The sequence below is a fragment of the Meleagris gallopavo genome, chromosome 4 (assembly GCF_905368555.1).
Source record: "Meleagris gallopavo chromosome 4, MGAL_WU_HG_1.1, whole genome shotgun sequence".
Taxonomy (NCBI): domain Eukaryota; kingdom Metazoa; phylum Chordata; class Aves; order Galliformes; family Phasianidae; genus Meleagris; species Meleagris gallopavo.
In genome coordinates this window covers 29904712-29926358 of record NC_139407.1, presented here as the reverse complement: position 1 = coordinate 29926358, position 21647 = coordinate 29904712, and the positions used below count along the sequence as shown (strand labels likewise).

The window sequence follows — 21647 nt, the reverse complement described above, 5'->3', positions numbered from 1 at the left end:
ACCAAACACATTCTCCCACCCTGCAGCATTGCCAAGTGCCTGCCTCAAGCCACAGAATTACACAAGTCCCAGCTCTCTTTGCAGGGTAGGAGACCAAAAGAGAGAACACAGCATGCATGGGTACCAATGTGCCCCTGAGAGCCTCTGCCTGCCCTTTGCTGATGCTGCTGACCTGGTGCAGTCTGCTCTCTGCAGATAACAGTTGCTTTTATCTATTTCTTCCAGCCATGCATCACACACCAACTCAATCCCCGCACTGTCACACCACTCCTACTGTCACTGTTCTCCCAGTCACTGCATCTTACCCAGCATTTGACCATACAGAGCTGAGGGATGTGGTTATTGGGCCTGGGCTGGCTATTGGACTGGATGATCATAGCAGTCTTCTCCAACCTTAATGATTCTTTGAACTGCTTTCTTTACTTCACCTTACAGCACCAACAGCTTGTGCTTTCATCACCAATTGCAACAACTGACTTCAATATTTTATAGTGAAAAAAACAACAAGAGTTTCTTTTAAAGGCTGTTGCCATCACTGACTTTACAACGTGCTGCTCGTTTGGAAGCATTAAGGTCATAGCTAAAACTTGACTTCAGTCCCATGCCAGGAGCATTTTAACACATGTAAAGGGTTGCACTGTGCTAACACAAAGAACAGTCAAGGATCTGCAACAAACCAGGTACTTCTGTATGTATGTTCCTTGATCTGCAACAAACAAGGTATGTACCTTGCAATTGTGTGCACATAACTGAGATCACGGACTGTTTCTCCACAATCAGTCTTTTTCCAAGCAGAAATGCATGAATAACTGCTATGGGAAATTGCCGATTTTATTTTGACACATGCATGCTGAAAAAGAAAAAGAAAACCAACTTTTTTTCTTCAATCTTTTGTTTTGCATCTTGATTGGCACCCAAAATGATTCTCTGCAGCTTCCAATTATTTGTCAGGGAAATAGGCTTTCTCCATATTTCCCAAGCTCATTGCACTTCATTTAGGCTGAGCAAGCTTAGAAGAGCAAACAATTCTTGAATGCTATTTGCCAATTATAACATTGAAAAGAATTGCAAAAAGTTTAAACTTTAAATCAAAACAGAACTAGAGCTGACGTCACCCTCATCCTTACACCTTACAGTGCACTCCTTTTTCAATTCATTTGAGGACTGGCATATAGTACTGATTGCCATGAAGAGCTTTAAAACTTAATCTTCCTTTGGTTTGGAGTCCAGTTTTCTCTGTCCTCCCCTTCCTTCAACAGCTCCTGGCTTGTGATGGGATTCAGCACAAATGTAGCAAGGAGGACACCTCCTTCCTGTTCTACAGGAGGATGAGTCTTTATCGCATTGCTTTTCAGTATGTGCTGCCTGGATTACATGGCCTAACTACTATTCAAAAGACTGTGACTCTTAACAGACCGTAATTCATACACCTTACACATAACCAACCTCACATTTGTTCTATTAAACAAATGTCTCTAGCTCATGTCTGTAAGGAGGCTATATGACCTAGGAGTATCTGGCAATCCATGCACTTTTTTAAGCCTCCTCAAATTTTCGTCCTGCTTAGGGGTTTCTGTCACCATACAGATGTCAGAAGAGGTACTTTTCTTACAATAAAAAAAAGTCTCACGTGGTTTCTTTGAACATGCAAAAGGTCTCTGCTACCCTCAGCAGGGCGCTTACGCCAAATTTGTTTTGTAATGTGAAAGATACAACTCCTAAAGCAATTCCCACCTCTCCCAGCAGTTTGCTTCTATTCCACACCATTAGAAAAAAAGCTATAACAAAACAAACAGTTGTCAGAGTTTCCTCCTGGGTGCACTTTACTCTGTACAGCTTTATACCAGGACCGCAGTCCCCACACTTGCACAGCCCAGCCCAGTACGAGCCCTCGTGTCACACAATTTGGACCAAACTAAAGAGTACTGCAGCTCCCCAACCCAAAATAAGGCGATTCTCACAGCCCGCAGCATGCAAACTCTAGCTCTGAGAAGCTACTTATTTGCAAAACAAAAACATAACTAATAAGATCTTGCTGCTTCTTTAAACTATTTTGAAACGTGCAAGAAGGATGGAAAAGTAGCTGCAAGTAGATGTTGGTTTTACGGCTCTTTTTAAGTGATACTGCAACACTCGATAGCACGCAATTTCAGATCACATAGCTATCACAGGCATTCTTTTTGCTCTCAACTAGAAGTTGATCTGGTGAGGATTAAGACTTCGTTGCTCTAGCATGAAGCTCCTCATGAAGAATGCTTATTCAAAACAGAAATCTACCAAGCAGTAAGAACTGTACAAGTCCATTTTGCAGCTTCTCTAAAAGTTCCCATCAGTGCTTAATCTTGTCTATGCAGGCACCTAAGGGTGCCTCAACAATCACTACATCTATTACAAACAAATGAGTACAAAAGCCAATTGTATTGCATTTCGCCACCTTGTGATGCCTGCACAGCACAGTACACTTCTGAGTTCCTAATTCAGAACTGTTGTTTAAAAGGAACAAGGTCAGTCCTGAGAACAGTAAGCATCAGCTGCCTCTGCTTGGGGAGCCCTTGGAGCAAAAGCAGAGAGTACAGCACTCGCCTCCAGCTCCCCAGAGCTCTGCATTGCCGTGAGCTGGCACTGCTGAGATATCATCTGAAGTCTCTTTCTCACTGGAACTAAAACTCGGGGTTTTGATGAGGGATATAAAACCAGGCTAAGCAAGAATCACCTCCTTTAACTTCCTCTTTCAGGTTTAAACCACATTTCCTAAGTAACCTGCTCAAACTGTCAATAAGAAAAAAAAAAAGAAAAGCAGCAGCAATAAAACTAATCCCTATTTACAATCTGCTTTCATCAGAAAGAAAAATAAACAAATTACTGCAGCTTTTTGTTTAGCAGCAATCCAGTTTTGTCAGTTATTTCATTTGTTTTGCACTGACTGTGGTAGAACCACAACAACAAAAAAGTATCTTTAAAAATAAGAAGCAGAGCATCACATTGCAGCCGACCACGTGAAGCAAAGCAGGAGGGTGTCAGGCCTGCAAGACATACAGCTGAAAAAACTGGGAAGCCAGGAGGAGAAGCCACAGACCCCAGGTCTCCCACCTCATTCACCAACTGAGTCATCACCGCATGTCACATGAGAGCAGCCCAGCAGGCGTACAGACAGCGAGGAGGAGGAAGGCAGGATGGCAAGGGGGCACAGAAAATCAGTGGAAAGAGCCCAAAGGCAAAACCTTTTGGGAAGCAGCAAGATCTAAAGGACAGTACAGGGGTCATTAAATCCTTCTTTCAGATACGTGACTGTACTACATCCCAATTTTATGTCTTGATTTGTAAGAAAAAAATACAATTTCTTGTTATGCATTTGGCTTTTTTTTTTTTTTCTTTTTTTTTTTTCCCTTCAGTTCCTACCTTCCTACATCAGAATTGCAGGGAAGCTACAGAACAAGCCCTGGCTCCCTTGCTTTCCCTCTCAGAGGAGCACCCAGCATCTGCAAGCTGTCCTCCTGTCCCCTCATCCCCACGCACAGAGGACACAGGAGCAGTGCTGATGCAGTAACAGCAGCTCCAATGCCAGGGATAAAGCTGTGTCAGCTTTCCTGTTATGAACACTTCTTCCTGAGCTTATCGTCTCTGTTAATAACATAATTTGGATCAAGTCTTTCTCCCTTCCAACAAGCAACCTTACATTATAAATGTATAAATATCTCCATAAAGGTCATTTTTGTACATCTCTCTTTTTACTGATTTTTGACATAAGAATCAATATTGCAGTAAAATAAGCAAATACTGTCTTCCAACCAAACCCTTCTGGTACCTGCAAGAGACTGACTAAAATAAGAGTATTTAAAACAATTATTTTTGTAGTTTGGGAAGCATTAGTCCAGTATTAGTGCTTTCATTGCCTACAGGAGTGCAATTTGTATGCTATAGAGACACATTTTCAACACATTTGGGAAAAGTAATCCATAAAAGCTTAAGCCCATGCACTGGGGTAGATGGAATCATCTAAGCCTATCTTGCCATGAGTTTGACTAAAGTGAGGAGGCAAGGAGAGAGAAGAAGACTCATATGAGAACAAAGACCTAACCAACAGACTTGCAGTGTGACAGAGAGGTTTTCCAGAGAGCCCTAGACTGCTCAGGTCATTTACTAACCCCAGTGTGACAAATCATCAGGGAGGCTAGTGTTTATCAGACGGATAGAGGAAGGAGACAGAGAGAGAGAACAAAGATCAATCTATCAACACTAGAAGACACTGCTAAAACAAAACAAAATGAAGTCTAAGACCACAAAAGACTGCCTAAGTCCACGCCACATACAAGAACATGGAAACTGGAAGTCAGTTGAATTGCTGCACCCTGGGCTAAACTCTACTTACCACTCAGGATCCATATTCCTGAGCCCACAGCACCTCTCTGAAATGCTGGGATGTTCTTCAGAGGGAACGTCAGCCTCTGCTTTTGAAATCCCTCTCTAGCCCCCCATTTGGCAAGCAAATCCAAACCCAACAGCTGCTGCCGATCAGTTAAGTTTAAAGCTCAAATTCACACCACAATTTATACTGCTGCATCCAAAAGACATCAATAGAGAAAGATGTTATTGATTTGACAAACCCCATCAAATGGGCCAAGCAAAGCTACTTGGTGGAATCATACTTAACTATTAACAGGAAGCAGCCTGGAGTGTAAAGATGGAATTCCCTCACTGCAGGACTGAAAGATGCTCAGCATCCCCCAAGTGTCACTCAGAACCCAGCAGTATTGATGCTAAGTAACCCTGGAAGCACAAGACCACCTTACAATCAATTTCTGCAGGAACTCTGCCCTACCAAGGGCAAGGAGGAGACGCAATGGGTGGCTGTCTTCTCCATTTCTATCTTACAAAGCTTTCAGTTCTCACTTCACGTGACCTGGTATTAAATTGTTTTCACCATCAGCACAGATTACAAAGTTATTTGCAATAAAAAGCAAGATGTCTCCACATTCCAGGCTCCTGAGATGTAATAAACAGCAGCATGCTCAACAGAAGCAAGGAGCAAGACTCATGGTGGCATTATCACCTGACAATAAGCGCAGCTGTGCAATCACTTGGGGCTTTCCAAAAATTACCCACTGACCGTATGCAGACAGAAGTCAGCATGCTATCAGTATGCCCTATGGAATACACACCACAGTACATTCCTTCCTGAGACATAAACCCGATCTTTCCTGATACATTAAAAAAAAAAAAAAAAAAGCACAGATCTGTCTCTGTTAAAAGGGCGGATTACAAAAGACAAGAAAATTATGAAGCACTGAGTTGGCTTTCTGGTATACATCACACGGTTTCCAGGTACTGCAGGCTGGACAAGAGCATCTCATCCTGGAGACACCCCCTCCCAACTCTCGCAGCAGCGGTAACAATGCGACGGCTGCAGGGATCCCGAGGCAGCAAACTGGACCGTACCTTCATGGGTAGGCTCTGGGTCGGGAGTCAGCGAGATGTCGTCCAGCTCGCGCAAGCAGAGCCATTCTCCATCCATGGACACTCGGAATTTGCAAAGATAGATGGTCTCCATGGCAGCCTGAGTGATCTTGTCGGTGGTGGGGGTTGGCATGTCGCTTTGAGGCGTCAGAGCAGACATGATGACTCAGCTGGTACGACAACAACAGGGAAAAAAGAACTAAGAAGAAGGGCTTTTGGAAGAAGAAAACAAGAAATACCTTGCTATTACAGGTCAGATATGCTCAGGATCGCACAGACTGCTTTGGCCTTTTCATATATAAAGCAAGGTAAAAACGCTGCTCTTCACACTCGTCTGTTCCTCCCTCCTCTTCGTCGGCTGTCGTTGTCTTCAGATACGCTAAAGGCTATTGATCCTAAGCAACCACAGGAAACCTGGCTTCTGTATCAAAGATGAAAAAAAAAAGATAAAAAAATATATTAAAAGAAAAAAAAAAAGCAGGAGGAAGAAAAAGAAGGGCTTCCTCTGATGGCTACCCAGGCAAAAACAAAGGAAGAATGTAGAAAAAGATCTCCAGGTTTGCTGAAATGAAGCTGCTGGTGCCTTTCTTGCCAGCTCAGGCAGGGCAGCGAGTGCTGCTAGGATTGGTTGTGCGCAGTAAGCAGGGTGTTGACCAAAATGGCTGACTAATGAACTGAACTGAAAATTCAGGCTCATGTGACCAGCTGCTCTGAGCGTGGGGCGAGCAATTCCCAGGATGCTTCGTAGGCGCTGCTGATGCAGGGACGGCAATTAGGTCTCATCATCCCCAGCAGCTTCTCATCGGGCTCTGCTGGGCAATTTCTGAGCGGCACAGCGCGGATTTCTCATCAGCCGCCCCCGTACTACAAAGAAGAGCAGCACAAGGAATACAAAGAGACATCTGTATTCCTCTCATGCGCTGGATGCCGCTGCACGAGGGAAGTAAGTACCTTTGTTTTCACAGCAGGTGTGCAGTTCCATTCTATTTTTGTTGTGCAACCCCCTCATGTGGTACCTTTGAACTAAGATTTCCCATGCATAGAGGAATTTTAGGACGGATTTATCCGCTCGGGGAAACAACGAGAAAAAAAAGAGCTCTAGAGCTAAGCACTTCGGTAAGGTAGGATTAAGAAGGGCACACGCACACACCGGAGAAAAATGAGGAAGAACACAAACATATGGAGGTACGCAACAATCTTAGACTTCAGAAGCATCAGCTGAAAGCAGGTATTGCTCAGGTGAAGCTCAGGATGAAGCATCACCTCTCAGCAGGCACAGAAACGGGCTTTCAGTGTCACAAGAGCCAAACAGCAGTTCCGCACAGCCAGATAAACCTCCTCCATGTCTTGGCCCACGCACCCCATCTCCGGGGCATGGGAGGCAGCGCTGCTCCACGCCAGCCCACTGAGAGCCTTCTTATCCTCAGTCACTTTTCAGCCAGTGATGCGATGCAGGATTGCCGCCCCCGGGAGCTATGGGATGGTTCTATTCTTGCATGGCTCCAGTATGGGCAGAGAGTAGGTGGGCAGCATCCATATGAAATGCAGGCTCATCCCCAACACCCACTCAAGGAAGTGAGCAGAAGCTGACTGTTCACCAACAAAGCACATCGATGGGAACACAGGAATGACTACTCACAGGACCTCAGTTACTGACTGTATGCTTTTCCCTAAAGAAACGCTAGAAACAACGTGTCCATTTCTAATAGAGATGAAAGAAAAATTGATCCCTTGATACAGAAATCAGAATTCCAACTCACAAAAAAAAAAGTACTAATTATGTCAAAAATACATAATAAAACTGGAAGGAAAAAAAAAAAAAAAAAAGCAACGCAGAAAATTCTCTGTTATTTCCACCAAGCAAGAGAAAGCTGCTGCTTCCAGTGAAAACTTCCTGCTTGGTGCACAGCTTCTCACTCAGCACCTCTTTCTCCCCACACACTAAAAGAGCGAGCCACGCAGCACGTTATTACAGTGATGGAAAGAAGAATTACGTGACAGATAACAACAGTTACTATTGTTCCCTCTCTCTAAGAAAGAATGGGTTTGGTATCACAGGCTGACACACTAGCTCATATTGTATTTGTATGACCTTTCAACAACAAGTTCCAGTTTCAGCACTCACATCTCACTACTCCAAAAACCAGTGAAAGTTGTCCTACACAGCTACAGAACGCTGTTCCCTTCGCTCCTGCTTTTGCAGTCCAAACAAACAGCAAATCATCAGAATAAACTCTTAAGAGTCAACAAATTACCACGAGCTATTTTGTAAACTGATGTATGTAACTGTCAGTGATAACTACAAATAACACTGGGTGCAACCCTGCAGCTTCCACTTCAAAACAATGGTCTTCCACTGGCTTCAGCACTGACAGATGACCCACGCAGAACGATCACAGTGGAAGTTTCTTTAGGTATTATTCTACTGGTTTCCTTGTATGCCATCTGCTTCTTCTGACCATGAAGAGACAAAAGCAGCCACTCCACCCTTTTCAGCCCAGGTGTGTTTTCAGACCTCCCTTACGCAATGTTCCTGCTCTAAATACTGCATAGGGATTTTTAATTAAGGAAAACTAAAGTGATGCAGTGGCACAGGCTGCCCAGGGAGGTGGTGCAGTCACTGTCCCTGGGGGTGTTCAGGAACCGTGGAGATGTGGCACTGAGGGCTGTGGTCAGTGGGCATGGTGGGGATGATCTGGGGTTGGACCAGGTGATCTTAGAGGTCTTTTCCAACCTTCTTGATTTTATGAAAGTAAATCAAAATATTGCTTCTGAAATATTTTGTTTCATGAGCATGCCTCACACAAAACAGAATATAGCACCTGTCAGACTTTGAACAATTGCTAGACTAAAAGAAACAGCTACCTCACCTCAATAAAAGTTCTATTCCCCTAAGGCACAACACCAAAACATCTCCGCAGATTTTTCTTTCATTTCAGCATTTCCGCTGAAAACCTGACTGATTTTAACTGATTTTACTAAAACAAGACAACAGAACCCCACAACACAAGAGATATCCTGTGTGATCTATTGATCTGAGAGCCTTTCACCCCCCACCTGGAAAACAGGACACGAAACCTCTATCCCTACCCTGGGCCTCAGAGTTATAAAGCAACAAAGAATCTCATAAAACAACAGTATCATGTATTTGTAGCTTTCATAAAGCCTTTGAAAAAGAATTCCTCACAACTTGATCCCAAGTGCTGGAGCTGTAGGAAGGTTTGGGTTCAATGAGTGGTCAAGTGCAGGTATAAGGGGAGAGGAGGTCAGTCAACGAAGGATCACTTTCTGAACCTTAAACAAGTCAGATGATTGGAGCAGTCCTAGAAAAGTCTAGTACTAACCACACTTTGGCAAAGCAAGATAGAGGCTCTGGCTAGATTACAAAACACAGCAGTTGGCAAATATGTTTGAATTTTAGCACTTCACAGTTTGGAAGCAAACCATTCCACCATCCAGCAGCGTTTCAAATCTCAGTTGTACTGGAGAGTATTTCCAATTTATTCAGCTTTTAAAATGAAAATGATCTAAACAATTACAAAACAAATCCCCAAACCACCTTTTGGACTCCAGAGGACACCTTTGAGCCCTTCTGCTTTCAGAACCAGCACATCCAAGCTGCCACCACCCCGACCTTTGTTCCTTAGCAGAGAACTTCCCCCAATGGCTGCACAGGGGCTGCACAACAGCCAGACAGCAAAACAGCAAAGTTGGCAGATGAGATTACTGCTTCAGATGACTGCATGACTTCTGGTTATTTAAAATTGCAGGAGACCACTGAACCATTAAAAAAAAAAAAAAAAAAAAAGCTATCGACACTACACAAATTGGAACCACTGTCAAAAGGAAACTAACTATCTGATGGTAACAGCTCAGACATATCACAGGGCTCTGAGCAGCTGCTCATCATCTTGAGAGAGTACAGGAGCAGATCATTCCATGCAGACAAGATAAAAAAATTATGACGAAACACCAGCTTTTATACCACAGCATAAGATAAGCATGAATCATAGGCAAGTTTGTGCATGTTTTTGTAAAGCAGGTAGCCTGTTTGTGACTGATGCGTAAGATCAGACAGCTTGTCATTCCAGTCCAGTAAGGCAGCTCCCACACTTCTATGTGAAACAATTCTGGTCATTCTATTTTCTTTCTTGATATGCAAAACTCTTACAGGCAGATCCAAGAACACAACTTCTGCTCTCATGGAACCTCTCTCCCCTCCCCTTTGACACACCACCAGCTGCCCTGCCTTCCTTTCAGTGGCTGCGCCAGCTGTGACTACTGGAAAATGGGATTAGAATTTCTCTGTTTCCTGAACAAGTGACAAACTTTGTTCTCTTATTACTGTGAAGTACAGAGATTTAAGGAATCAAATACCTCCAGCAGGCTTTGAGTGGGAGCAAGGAAGGCAGCATAATTAAGTGGCTTTTACAGCATTTAAGTAGTATTCTGAGTATTTACTACAGCTCAGCATAAGTCTTCCTCTTGTTCTCTCTCTGACTGGAACCATCTGTATCAAAGCAGGTACTGCTGGCACCAAAAGTTTCTGCAACCTACTTCAAATAAACACTACTTCAAATAAGCCTTCAAAATACTCCCTCCCCACTGTGTTAGTCACTATCCCACTTATCATATAAGGCATATATCAATAGAACGACATTATTTTTATTACAACTTATGGAAATGACACCAAAGAGAAGAACTCATGATCTAGCAGGAAACATCTTTCACTTAAATCTTTTCAGTTTACAGCTAAGTAGAGAGGGATTAGTCTTCACAGAGTGCGTCACAACTTTAATCCAGGCATAAGATGCAAAAATAGTCTTCTTCTCACTCCTCAGCTTATCTTAACACCAAAAATAACTGGAGCACTGAAGAATCAAGGGAAGCAGATGTGATTGACCGCTTTGGGTACTGTTGCAGAACAAAGAGCAAGAGAAGTCAACTCTGAGAGTCACGTGCTATGGCAATGTGCATTCATGGCACTGGAAGAAAGCCTGTGGCACAGGGTCTGCAGGCCAGCCATGGCCTTCCCCAGCAATACAGGCAGAGCATCCTGAGAGTCCAGACCACTGTTAATGACACCACATCTCAGAGCCACACAGAAGAACTACCATTCAGAGGAGGTGCAGAGAGTGACACCATCTGCAAGGCCTCATACTCTACAGGTAGCCAAAAGCAAGGGCAGCACTAACACAAAGCCCTTTCTCCTCCAGAGCCAAGCTCTACCGCTGCTTTAACATCAGTCCTGAAGCAGCAAGTGGATAGGCAGAACTTAGCAGCAGAGCCCGCTTTTCCAGAGACACGAGAACCACAACATCTTATAACAACAGGCACGATGAGAAAGTTGGTTTGCAGACAGAACGTGCACCAGAAGAAACAGAGCACAGTCCAAGACCAGGCAAATAAATCATGGTTCCTGTTCCGTTCAGACACAGCTATGACTGAGTGGGCTTCAACATCCGATATTGTGCAGGCAGCTATTACTTCTGAGACAGAGAAGTGCAAGGGAGTTTCTATACATCTTTCCTAGGGCTTTTCCCAAAGCTTATGCAGGCAGCCAGCGCTGTAACACCAACACGAGGGACGACGCACTGCTCAGTGGCGAGGCTGTACGCTAACTCCTGCAGATCTTGAGTAAACAAGCTCACCTCAGTGCCTCAGCTTCACACATCTGCACAGACCCTCCACAAAGGAATCAGAAGAATTCAGCATTTTTGAACTGCATGAAGTACCATAATAAAGACTAAACACAGAATCACAGAATGGCCCAGGTTGGAAAGGACCTCAAGGATCATGAATCTCCAACCCCCCCACCGCCCGCCACAGGCAGGGCCATCAACCTCGGCATTTAATTCTAGACCAGGCTGCCCAGGGTCCCGTCCAACCTGGCCTCAAACACCTCCAGGGATGGGGCATCCACAACCTCTCCGGGCAGCTGAAATACATTTTTTAAGAGCGTGAGAAATTCTCTTCACCTCAAATAGCTCAGTCCCTCCTCACACACATATCATACAACTACAGCGAGAAAATGCTTCCTGATTAGGAAGCACCAGTTTGTAAAAAGGAAGGTTTTGACAGGAAGTTAGCAGCCTGAATGACAGCCGAGCAGGGTGGGCAGGCAGCAGCTGGCAGCAGGGGCCCTTCCTGTAACTAAAAACAAAGGGAAATCATTTCAGCTGCTCCCTGTTACAGAAATCGACTTCTGGTCTCAGCGGTCATAGCTTTGCTGAGTAATAGCTAAATAAAGTGCATTAGCTTCAAAAAGAGAACAGCGCAGCCAAAGATACCCTCTCCAAAACGGGCTGCGAGGTCTCAAAGGGCCACACGGCGCTTCTCGGGAGAAGGACAGAAACCTGTGGTTCCCGCAGCGCCGGCGGTGCCGAGCTGGAGGACCGGCGTTACCGCCCGCCAGCACCCCGCGTCCCGGCGCCGACCCGCCCGCACGAGGGAGCGGCGGGGCCACGACCGCAGCCTCGGGGGCCGGGCGAGTTCGGGGAAGGACGCCCCGTCCGCAGCAGCCCGACGTACCACCGTCGCACGGGGACCGCTAATTCATGCCCGCGGACCGCGGGGCAGGCTGACGGTACGGCTCCAAACGGGAGTCCCGGCACCCCGCCCCAGCCTCACAAAGGCCCCTCCGCGGCACCTCCCCGCACGGCCCCGCCGCTACTCACGGGCCGCGGCGCCGTCGGGCCCCGGGTAGCTCAGCAGCAGCACGGGCAGCGCGGCCCCTCCGCGGGGCGCCGGGGGTCTCCACGCGCCGTGCGGCGCGGCCGCGCCTCCATGGCCAGGGTAGAGGAGGAAGAAGGGCGGCGAGGCGGGGCGCGCCTCGTCCTCCTCCTCTGTCACCGCCGCCTCCTCCGGGCCGGGCTCGGCCCGCCGCTCCATGCCGGGAGGCGACTCGGCTCCCACCCCGGCCCCGTCCCGGGAACTTTCCGCCGGCGGCGGCAGGAGAGGCGCCCGCTCCGCCTCCGCCATCGCCGCCCCGGACCGTCGGCCCCGCCCCGGGCGGGAAGGAGCGCCGGAGCCGGCCCCGCCGCGGGCTTCGCGGGCTTCCTCGGCCGCGAGCCCCGCCGTGTGAGGGGAGGCGGCGCGCGGCCCCGCCCGCCTTCCGCGTGCGAGGGGCGGGGAGGCGGTGGCGGCCCCGGAGGTGCGGAGCTGCTCCCGCCGGACAGAGCCCTCGCGGGGGGAGGCGGGGCTTAGCGCGTGAGCGGCGCCTGGGAAGGCGGGCTCCCACCCGCGGGAACTTGTCCGTGCGGCGGGGCCGGCACCCTTCGCTCTGCGTGCGCCCGGCCTGCCGGGAGCCAGGACCGTACTGGGAAAAGCGTTTTCCGATCCTCTGACGAGAGGTGACGACACCGAGCCCAGATATCGCTTTTACCGCTTATACAGCCACGGGCCGTAGGGAACCACGGGGAGGAGCGCCTTCCTGAGGGCAGTGCCCGAGGGCTCTCACTCCGGCAGGCGGTCCCAGCGCGGGCTGCAAGCGGCAGCAGCAGCAAAGAATGAAACTGTCAGCTCTTACAGAGCCCGCACTTAGGACGCCAAGGTGAAGATGAAACGAGTCACTTTTCCCTTTTTTTGATCTCACAGAGCCCTGAAGACATCTGCCTGCTGGGGGCTGCCTTCCAGCGCTGTCATACACTGTGTCACTGCCTTAACAGGACGTTTGGTTTTGAGATGCGTACTTGCTGCTGTGAGCCAGAGTAAAATCACATCCAAACTCTTGCTGATGGCACACAATGGAAGACAGCTGTAAAAGCAAAATGAAGGCAGTAGTGAATGTATTTCCTTTTGAGTTGTTAAACGCATTTTCCTTACCCTTTGTGAACAGCAAATGCATGCTGTGATGCAGAAAGCACTGTCCATCTCTCTGCTGTTGTAGTTGTTCTGTTCCAACTTCCAAAGGCTTACTCTGGATGAAAGAACAAAAAAATGATGCTTTAACCACTTTAACTCACTCCACTTCTCATTTCCTGATTATTGCCTACAGTGTTTCCCATGTTTCACGTGCATCTGTTTTTACAGGGGTCTTGAAAACCTAACCGCCATCAGGGATTTCACATCAGCACAAAACGTACCTCTAAAAAGCATTTATCAGAGCAACAGTGTGGTGTTCTCCCTCCCACAGTAATAATCACAGTCGTGATTACTCATACTCACAGCCGTACCGGAAAGGAGTATTTATGGCTTTGCCCAATCTCTGAGCCAACCAACTGAACAAAATGCCATGTTTAATCTTCATTTAAACGGGTTGGTGCAGTGGTCCTGGGAGACATGCTGTGCCATCTGCCAGCTGCCTGCAGTGGGCACGCTGACACGCACTGTCTGCTCTCACCATGAGCCTTAACCCCAACGTTTCTGGAAAAGCAAGCCTATAAGAATATCACAATGTATATCCCTTATTTACTGCTCAGATGGAAGTTGCCAGAATTTTGCTTCCCAGCTGCCTAAAGCTTTTCAAGGGAATACAAAGCCACAAAGGATACTTGCAGCTTATCTGCCAATTTATGGAAGTGCATCAGCCTCTCTTTTTCACACAAAGTGTGAAATGTGCATGAGCAGATGCTGTAGTAATGAGATCGGTTAGCTTCTCTGCAGGACATTTTTCACATCCCCTGTAACATCTATTACCACCAAAGCTGCTTTTTCTCTAACATATTACCTTTCACTGACCTCATCCCAAAGCCTCAGCATTGCCAGTGGTAGCCTCCATTATCAGCCCAGCGCAGAGTCAATAGAATGATGTACTTTGAGAAAATGCACTTGTTTCCCTCCATGGTACACCTTAGACTTGTTTCTCATATTGAAGCAGACTTGCACATTTAACATGATTACCCACTCAAAGCCATGCATTTTCTCTGGGAACAGCAAGCAGCTAATACTGTTGATTGCTGCTTACAGTATGAGAGAGTAAGCATTACATGTCTTACCCAAAGCCATGATGTTAGCAAGAGCATCACTCAAATGAAAAGGCATTTTCAGTGACCTCTTCAAAAAAGCCTCATGTTTGCATTGGTGATACTCACTGAATGAGGATTGAGCAAGTACCCCAATCTGAGTGGCTAAGCTTCTGTGGAGAAATCAGCTGCAGGGCTTCAGATGGCAATTTCAATCTTAAAACACTCACTGCTGTGGCTTCAGGTCATGAGAAATGAATCCTTTCTCCTGCACATACCTTCAATCCTTCCTCTCCCCACACACAGACCTGATAACAGCACAGAAAGTCTCAGTGCTGATCAGAAATGACAAGGTTTACTTCTCCACTGCCATCAACACTCCTCATTAGTTTCCATTACCTCCTGTGGTACAAAACACCACAGCTCTGCAGGCAGGCAAAGACCTCCAGGGCAATTTCATGGGGAGGGGAATCAATTCACAATGAGCTGCAGTAAAAGCCTGTTTCAATGGAGCAGTTCTGGTTTTGATCATTAAGCAGTACTGTACTGCTGTCTGGCCTATGAACAGCAGGGGGCAAACAAATACAGGACCAGCGAAGCCAGCAGAACTTCTTTCAATCTTGAGCTATATACATTTGGCCACTGAATACCTCTCTGACATTGGCACGCACAGCTCTTACCCCATGGATTTGGAACATATAAAGACTATAAAAGGTCTCCTTTCCTCCATTTCCATACTTCTAGTGCCTGATGCTTTTTTTCCCCTCTAACAAACAGCTATAAAAAAATAACAAAACATTCTGCAGTCAGCAAGAAAACGTGTTCCCGGGCAGGAAAAGGCCTAAGATAGAACAGTTTGCATCAAACCCTATAGAAGTGCATCTTGTATGCAGAAATTCAGCACTGCCTGCATATTTTAAATACAGTAACAAGCCTGTCATGAGTTCACACACTCATATTTTGGCTTCTCTAATAACATCATACTAACTATAAGGTGAAAATAAAATTATGTCTTACCTGCTTCTCCTGTACCAATGCTGTGTTAGATCTGTAATAGCAAGCAACAGTTAGCAAATTTATCATAGATTAAGCTAATGTAGTTATGGTAGATGAATAATTAATTATGCAATCCAGAAGTCCTCACTTTGCTTCTCACTGAATTCTCAAGAAGAGGAAATGGTTTCTCAGGTCATATGCAATTTAAGACAATAGCCTCTGCTTAGTTACTAAAGAAAGAATATTTAGGAGAGCATAACAGTTAATTCTTACATGTACGAGAACAAGAACGAGTTAATCAGAGCATAAACTAAGAGAAAATACCATAACCATTTATATCTAACCCCACAGCTCTATACCTCAGCTCTATGGGCCAGGAGAGCACAGTAAGGAGATGCTGGCAGTGATAATGAATTCCTTTCTCAGCACACCCTCTGGAGGACCTTCCATCTTTCTCCCGCTGCCCTCAAGCCCTGTCTGATCCATGTCCATCCCTTTGCTTGACACAACCCTCTCAGTCTCTCAAAGCCATATTCACAGCACATGTCATCCCAATAGAGGAAAACACATTAACAAGCAGGCAAAGTGAGGAAGGCGCCCTGTACTACCTCTAGAGATGGCACCTTCTGAAAAGCATCCTCCTAAAAAAGAAACAAACAAGCATACAAAAAACTCTCAAAGGAGAACTCCTACTCAAGGATTAAAAAACAAAACAAACAAAAAAACCCAAGAGTATCTTTTACAAAAATTTTATTGCATTCAGAACTTCTACTTGCAGCTCTCTGAAACAGAAAAAAATAAGTTTCACTGAAGCTTTCTGCTCTTCTTAACTCCAGCGCGAATGCCAGAGAGCTCCCCACCATATCTGTGTATCTCCCTCCGAACTTCTCGGACCTGGCCCTTCCGGCGAATCTTGGCTCGCCTAAACTTCTCCCGATGCTTGACCCTGGGGTTGCGATCAATCTTCTTTCTCCTGGGGGTGAGGCCTTTGTTCTTGATCATCTGGTAAGTCACACCTCTCTTCTGGTTTGGATCCTCTTCTGTTACTGTTTCTTCAAGTGTCTCCTGTTGTTCAGTTCTCTTCCTCTTGAGTTTCAATTTCTCTTCCATCATCTTATAGTATTTTAGTGCAGCCTCTCCATCCAGATCAGATTCATCTGCCAGTTCCTCAGCAACAAGCTGGCCATTACCAAGAGCAGGTTCACGTTTTCGTTTGGTTTTCTTAGCAGCTGGTTGAAGAAGCACTGGAAACTTCTTCCTCTCTTGGAGTTTTTCCTCCTTCTTATCATAATAGTTTTTCAGAAGCAGGCGAACCTGTGAGGATAGCTTTTGATCTATCACAGCTAGATCATTGATGATATTTCTGTAAGCAACCAATCGTTCAATGATGGGGTGACTATGAACTGGTATTCTTTTTGACTTTAAAACTAAATAGAAACTGATGTTGGCACAGTAATTCAAGTAGAGCTGATACTTGGTCTGCAAATAGCGACTGCCTTTCCCCTGTGGGATAGTGCCATTTTTCACCATTTGTAGCAATGGGTGCAGCTCATCCTTGAGCTCCATCAGTTTGACTTCAAAGTCTTCAATCAGCTGCAGGAGCTCAGGAGACTCCTGCTTCAATAGCTTCAGCTGCTCCTTCTTGGAAAGGGCCTGCAAATCCTTGGCAATCTTCTGCCCCTTGCTATCCTGGGTTTTCTGTTGCTCCGCCAGGTAGCCCTGGATCACATCCAGCCCATAATCATCTTCCCCCAAGTCCTCCACCAGCCGCTTCTGGATCACTTTAGCCTCCTGCTCCTCTTCCTCTTCCTCAGCATCAACATCTTGCTGGCTACGTTTGCCCTTAGCCTGGGCATCACTCCCATAGTCCGTGTCGTAGTAAAGTTGTTTGCGTCGCCCCCAGGACAGCTCATGGGGGAGATCAGTGTCCTTACCACGCTCTTCCAAATCACTCTCCATAGACAGGTCCTCATCCTCATCTTCATTCTCCTCCTCCTCTTCAATCTCCTCCTCCTCCTCATCTCCCTCATCCTCCTCTGCGCTGCGGTCCAGATAAAACTCAGCTCCTCTTGCTTCCTCTACTTCCTCACCAGGTTCACATTCCTCCTCCTCCTCATCTTCATCCTCCTCCTCATCTTCATCTTCCTCCGGCAGCTGCAGCCCCAGTACTTCTTCCTCCTCCTCTTCCTCGCTGTCCCCGGCCTCCTCCCCGCTCTCCAAAGCCGCCATCACCTCTTGAAACTGCGCCTCGTGAAAATCCTCCACCTCGTCACCCAAGCCCTCGGGGCCCACCTCTCCGCTGGGCACCTCCTCCTCGTCGTCCTCTCCGGCATCGTGACGGTCGGCGGTGCCCGGCGGCGGCCTCAGGACAGTACCGCGCCTCGTCCTCATGGCTACGCCGGAAATCGGAAACGGTTCCAGACCCCGCTTCCGGCGCCGCTGTCGCGCTCCTTCCGCTCAGCTCGCTTCCTGTTCCGCTGTCGCTCTCCTTTCCCCCCACTCCGGGCGCAGTCCCGCTGGTTCCGGCCGCCCCGAGTTCCGTGCCTTGAGGGAGGCCGGTGGCAGCGCGGGGATCGTGGCCGTGCTCAGTGCTGCCCGTTTGGAGGCACTGCGAGGGCCTGGCTCTCAGATAAGGTGTTTTGTGGTTGGAAGAACTGAGTGCAGCTGTGAGTCCAAACATGGTTCTTTCCAGCTGAGCATCTGGTTCGGGTATGAGCTCACAGCCGGCATGGCGCAGTACTATGCTTACCCTTAAGCGCCAGCCATCACGTATCTGGATAGCACACAGAAAGTAACACAGAGCCGTGAGGGGCTGGGGGACGTGGTAGCCACCACACTGAGATTATCTCAACCCTGGCAGGCACCAGCAATAAGTAACGCTGTGTGGAAAGAGCAGAGTGCCTTTTTTCCTCTCCAGAGAATTCCCTCCATCTAAAAGCACAGCCACATCCCAATGCACTGACTCTGTATGTTCACACTGTGACATCAACAAAAAAAAACAAAATAGCACACCTGACATCTGTGTGCTTGCTCACTGAAACTTCTGGTTACTCGGTTCTCTGTAGCCAGGTCAAAGTTTCAGAGAGGAGAAGTGAAAAAAGCTCCCTGGACCCATCTGGGGGATGTGTATTGACTCTCCATCTCCTTCTCTTCACTGCTGCCCTCCTGGAGCAGGGGCATCTTCCAGCAGGAGCCATTGCTGGGGATTGGTCTGCTGCTTGAGGCTTCCCTTGTGCTCCTTGGATCAACCCTTTTATGCCATAGACAGGCATGTCCGGGCCTCGTCAGGAAGGTCTTTAAGGCTGTCTATATTCTCTGATGTTTACGTTCACATCCTGTATGGCTACTTGTTTCTGTTTTCAGGTACACAGCACCTAGTCTAACTTCCCATCTTGCCACTGGGAAATCACATGAATGAGCCACATGGAAGCGGACTGAAAGAAATGCAGACAGCCATGCTGTAAGAGCAGAGGGAGGCACAATAAAGAGTTCAATATGGTCTGAGAAACCCCCAAGTCTGATAAATTTGGCAGCCACACAATCCTAGGAGGAGAAGTGCTGTGCAAAACAAGCACAGGTGCTTTTCTCTAGCCACAGAACAGGTGCTGGGTTATTTATACATACCCACATCCACATTCTCGTGGAAAAAGTCATGTCAGGCAAGCATTAAAGTTAACTGAAACTAGAAGGGGGTGCACTTCACTCACTTTTTGGTGCTTCATTTAGATTCTGGCAGATCTGATTGCAGAGCAGTCTCAGTCTCTTCTTCCAGCTTTAACACAGTCACATGTATTCCATACTTTCTTACAAACACAATACTTTCTTACAGACAAATACACATTTTTCAAATCTGTCGGAGCCAATTGTCAGGTATCACCTCCTCTGGTTAACAGGGCTGCGTAAGAGACAAAAGAATAACTTGATTCTGGTAAGTAAAACGTAACATTCATGAAACTTGTTAGGCAAACCTAGGTAGAATTTTTCACTTTGTGTTAGCTGGCCTCTAAAATACAGCCATCTCTGCCAATCAGGCTTTTGTAGTCTCCCTGCTTCATTCCACAACTTTAGTGAATTCCACCCAACTCCTGCATGGTAAAAGTTCTAGGTATCTTTTGCAAATGCGACTTCCAGAAATCCAGACCTTCACTGTATCCCAGACCCTGAAGGTTTCCATGCAATTGCAATGTAACACTCTCAGTTTGTTAGTCAGCACTTCCAAATTTCAAAGCTTTGACAGCAGACCAGCTTCCATTTAGATTCTCATTGATTTACATGGAATTGACACATGGTCTCTCAATTCAAGGTGTTTTTTGTTTGTGGGTTTTTGTTGTTGTTTTTTAATGAGCATAAATGAAATATCACCTAGAGACATTTAAATCTCCTTTAGGACTTGCTGAAACCATTATCCACTTCTGGTGAAACTGGAGACAACCTCCAAACTCACAAGGGCACACAGTCACACATCCTGGTACCTACCTAGCTTCTAACCTGGGAAATCCTAGTTTAGCACATCCTGGGCCAGCTGGGGGTACAGGGAGCCTGATACTACAAGGCTGGTTCTTAGCTGAAATTCTATTATTTCTTCAGTAGTCTCTGCCCTGCAGCACGCCTGGGATTCTAGCTTACTACTCAGCCCAGGATTCAAGCCCGGAGTGCTGGTTTGCCAGGCCTTTCCCCAGCTACCACAGTTATTTAATGCCTGCTTGACCAGATCATTTTTGGGTTATTTAATGTGTTGCACAATAAAAAGGAGATAGTCCATAAAAGTAACAGTCCATGAAATAAGTACTCTTCTAAAGAATTCACAATCTAGACAAAAATCTTCAGAGAGATGCAGGTGGCTGAGCGTGACTAAAAACAGTTCTTAAACCACCAAATAAAGACTAATGGGACTGTGCATGTAGACGTGCAGATTTAGTAACTGAAATTCAGATACACTGAACACCCACCATCAGAAAAAAACACGGAAATAATCAGAATTATGCAGAATATCATTCTACACAGTCTCTCCATTCAAGTTTTAAAATACTTGTGGATGCATCCACTTGAATTTTATCTGTGTCATATTTTTATCAATGCAAATAGGCAAAATAGGCCAGAAAAGGCATCTTTTGAATGTGCTCTATTCTACTGTCAGCATTTTCCCTTCTAGTTCAAAAAATCTCTGCTTTGATTAAAAAAAAAAAAAAAAAAAAGACCAAAACAGTGTTTTAGATAGACATTTCCCTCTCTACCTCTCCTCACTGTGGTTAGCCTGGTTTATTTGTAACCTTCTGCACAAGATGGACATCTTCTTGCTTCAGAAAGAAACTCCACAGTGCTCTATTTGAGTTTTTTCTGGGGTGGGGTAGATGAAGGAAAAACAAGCTTTTCTGCCATGTAGATGCTAAAAGAGGAGGGTTTGTACCAATTACAGCGTAGACAGTGCCCTCCTTGCACCCATAGACACCCACTCCCTCCCCAGGGAAGCCTTGAGTTTCAGTGCTGCTGATGTAACACAAAAACTCTTTGCATCATGCAATCACCTTGCTTATGCCAGGAGAAAAAGCTCAGAATGCAGATACCAGGCTTTATGAACAGTTCTGCGCTTAGGACTCTGGCTAGTAAGGTCTGAAGCAATGTTACCTAATGGCACGAGCTTCTTGAGAGCCTTGGGGAGCCAAGACTGACATATGCAGTGTGAAAAGCCTGCATATCATCATGGCTGCTGCCATGATGCTGTGTGCTGTTATTAATCATGAATAAACTAGCCTTGCAGCTAGCAGAAATTCACAAAACACAAATGCTATAAACCTGGCAAAGAACGGCCCTGTTAGCATCTGCCATCCTTCTGCCTTAAATAAAATTACAAGCAAAGAGATTTTATTCTCTTGTAAGTGTCTGAAGGTCTCTTGTAAAAGGGAATTTAAAATGGCCCCTTTCGCTGGGGGACAGTTGCCTGGGACCTTATGCAGAGCCTTCTGTGTATCACACATGCCACAGAGCCCCTTCTCCATTCACTATGAAAGAGAGTCCTTGAAGCAGTAGGCAGAGCATGGAAGAAGAGACTAGCTTTGCCTCTGCCATGCTATTGCTTGACTTCTTTTAGCCCTCCCACCTCTCATCTTGTCTGCTTTGACTGAAAACTATGGGCGCAGGTCAGGCTCTTAAAATAAGTTGCACAGCATCTAGTGGAAAAAGGATTCTGATCCTGAAGCCTAGCAGGTCAAACTGTCCCTGCAATGACCGAAGTCTGATTTCTCAAAACCAGAGAGCAAGAACTCTCATTCCTTGGCTATCTGGACATTTCCTTAA

At 46.4% G+C, this 21647-nt stretch overlaps 2 protein-coding genes across 11 annotated transcripts in view; both read right to left on the bottom strand.

Moving 5' to 3' along the window:
* Positions 1-12664, bottom strand: part of RUFY3 (RUN and FYVE domain containing 3) — a 53407-nt gene extending 40743 nt beyond the window's left edge. For 4 of the 10 annotated variants that reach the window (XR_014882987.1, XM_085222675.1, XM_085222680.1 and 1 more), the window contains exon 1: positions 12132-12662. Coding sequence is in view for 9 of the 10 variants with exons in the window: in XM_085222675.1 (XP_085078801.1) it covers positions 12132-12435 (304 nt within the window). In the remaining variant the exon portion in view is untranslated. Of the gene's footprint in view, positions 1-5436; positions 5625-12131 lie in introns of all 10 variants that reach the window. The other 6 variants (XM_085222677.1, XM_085222676.1, XM_085222681.1 and 3 more) reach the window with 4 other exon arrangements.
* A 3422-nt stretch (positions 12665-16086) lies between these two features.
* UTP3 (UTP3 small subunit processome component) lies at positions 16087-17803 on the bottom strand. Its single transcript, XM_010709659.4, has one exon. The coding sequence runs from the start codon at positions 17742-17744 to the stop codon at positions 16158-16160; it is 1587 nt and encodes a 528-aa protein (XP_010707961.2). The 5' UTR covers positions 17745-17803; the 3' UTR covers positions 16087-16157.
* Between the last annotated feature and the right edge of the window lie 3844 nt (positions 17804-21647).

Excerpts from the sequence above, each read along its gene's own strand:
- UTP3 (XM_010709659.4), bottom strand. The coding sequence starts at position 17,744 with ATGAGGACGAGGCGCGGTACTGTCCTGAGGCCGCCGCCGGGCACCGCC.